This window comes from Frankliniella occidentalis, unplaced genomic scaffold, assembly GCF_000697945.3.
Source record: "Frankliniella occidentalis isolate FOCC.00 unplaced genomic scaffold, Focc_3.1 Scaffold4, whole genome shotgun sequence".
In the NCBI taxonomy this organism is placed as follows: Eukaryota; Metazoa; Arthropoda; class Insecta; order Thysanoptera; family Thripidae; genus Frankliniella; species Frankliniella occidentalis.
Window position 1 is genome coordinate 3,191,776 of NW_026267134.1, and position 4,668 is coordinate 3,196,443.

At 56.4% G+C, this 4,668-nt stretch overlaps 1 protein-coding gene across 1 annotated transcript; it reads left to right on the plus strand.

The window, feature by feature from the left end:
* Positions 1-210: 210 nt before the first annotated feature.
* Positions 211-2,621, plus strand: LOC113204189 (uncharacterized). The gene is made up of 5 exons (XM_026419252.2): positions 211-769; positions 1,067-1,197; positions 1,279-1,462; positions 1,533-1,869; positions 2,149-2,621. The coding sequence occupies exons 1-5, from the start codon at positions 356-358 to the stop codon at positions 2,391-2,393; spliced, it is 1,311 nt and encodes a 436-aa protein (XP_026275037.2). The 5' UTR covers positions 211-355; the 3' UTR covers positions 2,394-2,621.
* Positions 2,622-4,668: the final 2,047 nt, after the last annotated feature.

Consider the following 4,668-nt stretch of genomic DNA (forward strand, 5'->3'; position numbering starts at 1 on the left):
TTCATTTGGTCCATGCAGGATATCTCGATACCTCCTACACATGTACGCTCATTTGCAGCTCACCCTCCACAAACCCGCTTATAAGCGACTCCCCCCCCCCCTCCGTGAGATGCATTAACTTACTCAAAGTTTCGAACATTTTCGAAATTTGCACAAAAACGGGCTTGTGGAGGGCACGCCACAGGTGGGCGGGTTGGGATCTATCGATTTGTTGTTGCTCTACCCGCAGACCGACTTCCGGCTCGACGTGCTGCCCGACCTGTCGCTCCTTGAAATCCTCTGGTACCTACCCTTAAAGGACCTGGTGGCCGCCGGGCGCGCCAGCCCCCGCCTCTGCGCGCTGACCAGGACCAAGATGCGCCTCTGGCAGACCGAGGACACGCTCGCGCTCAAGAATTACAATGACATCTGCGACGTGTTGGCTGTGGCCCCTCCCGTGGACATATTGGCTGTGGCGCCGGCGGCGCCGGCGCTGGATCCGTTGGCGGGGAAGTTGACCGTGGTTCCAGACGACGCCGCCAACACCACAGGCCTCTCACGAAAGCTTGTACTGTTCACTCGGGGTTGCGTACTGGCCGAGAGTGTCGACAGCCTCATCAGGGAAGTCGCGCAGACGGTCAAGCGTCTCGAAGTCGACGCGGAGCTCGCTTGGATTTTCACCTCATTGCAGGAGGCCAACTGGTCTAAGCTGGAGCACCTGCAAATATCAGCGCAAGAGCTTGTTCCAGGGGGAGTGACGGGCGCAGTGGGAAACTTACTGTGGCCACAGGTGAGTGTGAGTGCGTGCGCCGCACGCGCCGGCCAGACCCGGTCCGGTGATGGTGTTGCCAACTGAGTAGGCAAAAAATTCCCACAAAGACACCTGCGTGAGGCGGGCTGCATCGACGCCTGCCTACCAGTCAAAATTTATACATATGCATCGAAGCGTTGCCAAGTATTCAGGCCTCGATGCAGCCCGCTCCACACAAGTGACAAATGTCTTCGTGGGTCGAAGGAATTTATTGCCTACTCAATTAGCAAGACAGGTCAGACCGTACTTTTGTCTCTCCCATGTCCTTGTCCGCAGGACGTGGTGTTGCCCAGGCTGCAAACCGTCGTGGTGGAGCCCCTTTACTTCGAGTACTCGGACACCCATCGTCTGTTTGACATTTCTGTCGAACACTTTGCGGCGCTCGAGTCGCTGCTGCGAGCTCACCGGTACCAACCCTCACTCTCACTCACTGCCCACTTCGCTTTACCATTTGGCCGTCGGTGTTTGATCCCCGGTCTCGTTTTCAGTGAACAGCTGGACTGTGTGAAGCTGTGTCTGTCGCAACTTCTTCCCCTTGTGGAGGCGTGCTCGAGCGACCTACACCGACTGGAAGTCGAAATAGCAGACAACGACGACGTTGCAGTGCTGCGACGGATGCGTGGGCTGAAGCAGCTCAAGATCGGCGTGGACCATCTTTATCCCGATTTTAAGGTACATAAGGAAGGGCTCTTTTTGAACCCGTACTTCATGTTGGTGTTGGTCTGACCCTTTACGTTCCCAGCTGACAGATTTGCTGAGGTGCTGGGTGGGACCCCTCGAGCACCTCGTCCTTCAAGACATGATCCATGAGACGGTCGTGCACGCCCTGGGCGCGGGCGCGCTCAAGAGGCTCCTGTTTTTGGTGATTTGGTCGGATTGGGATGATGATACGATCAGGGGAACACCGGGACCCCTTCGCCACCTGCCGGAGGCGTTGGCAGGGCTGCCCCGCTTGCGTTCGCTCGCCCTGCAGGTGCCGTTGCACGTGGTGCTCCCCGACATCACCCCCGCCTCCATCGCCGCCCTGGAGCTGCTTATCGTCGCGTGCGAATGTGCAAAGTCTCGGTGTCGGTGCGCAGGTGAGACGCCGTCCTCCCTGAGTTTGTGCAGACCCCGCCCGCGGGGTCTGACGAGTGTTGCCAACTGAGTAGGCGAAAAATTCCCACCAACACACTCCTGTGGAGTTGGCTGTATCGCCACCCACACACAAGGCAAACCCCCCCCAAAAGGGGGCAAAAGTTTGCCTGGTATGCAGGCATCGATGCAGCCCGCTACACGCAAGTGTAGTCGTGGGAAATGTTGCCTACTCAGTAGGCAACACTGAGTCTGACGCCTGCCCTTGTGTCCTGTGTCCGCAGGATGCTCGGGAGCCGGCCAGCTGCCCCGGCGGCTCCAGGACCTGGTTCGCTGCGCCCCCTTATCATCGCTCCACGTACTGTTTTTAAGCGCCGATCGGAGAACACACCAGATCTACTTCAGGCACTCCGCATCAGAGTCGGGCTGTGCGTTGTGCGCAGAGGCTTTCGATGTCTTGATGTGCCACTTGAGGATCTTCGACGATAAACCGGACGGCAAGCCGCAGGGCATCCCAGTCATCAGCTAGGCTCCACACCGGACAAGTCTCCCAAGTCCCCAGCCTGGCACTCCAAGCAGCTTCCATTCCCCGAACCGTTATTTGGGCGATCCAGTGGCGGAGTTAAGCTGATTGGATGTGCCTTTGACAACTTTAAGTTACTCTATTTGTTTTTGTTTTTTATTTATTTATGAAATATGTTTATTGCAGTCTAGTTTCACAATACACTTCAATTCGGAGGGTGAAATGCTTAAAACAGTCTCCACTTTAAAGATTAATTTAGAGTTAATAAGATGCGAGCGTGATTTTCACGCCGCTAGCGTGAAAAGAGTTGTTTTGATTAGCAGTTGACTTTATGCAACAGCCAATAACAGGCCGAAGTGGGGCTATGCCATTCTTTTCAGCTGAATCAGCTTTGGAGCTAGCGTGATTTTCACGCCTCTGGCGTGATTTTCACGCAAGCTTCTGCTAGCAGCGTGGTTTTCACGCAAGTTCGTAGGTGCACATTCTCGAATATCTCCCAAGGCATTTCTCAGAAAACGGGGTTTGCCAGTATGAGTCCCGCATTTTCTGTTTGCCCTACCAAGTGAAGCTGAAGCCCCGGGCCGGTCCTCATGGAGCCTTTGTGCTGCCAGGAAGAGGGGAGGGAGGAAGGAGGGGAACGAAACAGGAAAAGGCGAGCGAGGGTCCCTGGTCGGGGGCGCACCGCACCGCGGGCCAGGGGCGGGCCAGGGGCGGGCCAGGCGCGGGCCAGGGCGGCTGGCGAGGAGAGTGGCTGCCTGCCCCTGCGGTGCCCCATGGGCCCGGACCTGATCTGCCCAGTCAAGCCGAGCATCCAACCTGTTGACCTCCGGGGCCAGCGGCGGCCAGCGGGCTTTGTGAATGGAGCGAGTTGCACTGCAGGCCAACAGCGCGGCCCCCACCGCTGACGCAAAAGAAAAAGAATGAAAGAAACGAGTCAGTGTAATATGGCTTCTGCGGCGAATAGAGCGTATATCGTGCAGCCAATAAACAGTTGGATTTGTTGTTGAGTCAGACGCTCTTCAGTGTCTATGTGATGAAAGAAGAAATAGTTTGACGCAGCTTTTGGAGCTTTGCATGGTGTTTAGATGCGCCCCCACCGTGCAAAGCTTCAAAAGCTGGAGCAGGTTGTCCTCGTCCCCCTTTGCGAAGAGGAGACCCGGAAGCGACGCAGGCGACTCCACGCCCCGCCACGTTCGTCTTTGTCTCTTGGAGGATAGGACGACTAATTGGCAAGCTACTTTGGCCGCTCAGCCTTCTCCGAATCCGATACACCACGCCCCGCCATGTACTGTGGAGATACGTCCTACTAACGATGCGGATGTGAGTCGGTCGCACGCTTTCTCGGAGAAATCGTACCAAAGTTACTCGAAGTGTACTACAGGCAGTTCATGCAGGGGTGAGGTGCACGACCGAAACGAGCAGCATACTCCCTACTAGAAAAGTTTTTTTTCAGGGGCACACTGGAAAAACAAAGGTGCTAAGTCGTGCCTTTCCCTGGGGCACTAACCAAATTATAAATTTAGTGCCCCAGTGACGGCACTGAAGTATGGCCCAAAAGGTTCTAAAAAGTAGTGCCTTTGGCAGTTTTAGTGCCCTTTTAAATGCACTAAACCCTTCGTGCCTTTTAAATGTAGGACTTAGCACCTTTGTTTTACCAGTGCAAAGGGTGTTTATTGAGGCTTAATACCATTATTGCCACGCAACTTACTGTGGTGCACGTTTTGCGAGACTAACCTTTAGGGTGTCCTAAACAAACGTCTATCATCGACAGACGTCTTAGAAGAGGGACGAAAGTGCGCCCGCAGACATAATTACAAAGTTTTTACTGCAATCTGGGCTCAGTCAGGATCGGTCAGGCCGCAGAGCAGGTCTTACCGCATCAGTTTGCAGCGCGGCATGCCTGCTGCAGGCGCTTCAGCCGGCCGAACCGATCAGGGGGAACCAGTCCATTATACGGCCGGCTCATCGGCACTACTGGCCTGTCCTCATTCTGCCAGACAAATGCCGCGCCAGCCCCGGGCCGGGCGCGGGGAGAGGCTCTAACACAATGAGGCGGGGCCCGGCCGGGGCTGCCAGCGGGAGGGCGCTAGCCGGGGGAGCCGGGGGCGCCGGGGCTGAGTGAGAGGGATTAGGGGGGGCACGAGCGGGATGCTTCCCTTGGCCAGGGGGCGCGCGGTATGGAGCGCGACGGAGCGCGACGCGCGTGCCGAGGACAGGATCACACAATTGAGCATTGGGGCCTTCTGAATAGACGTCAGCGCCCGCCCCGCTCCTCCCCGCC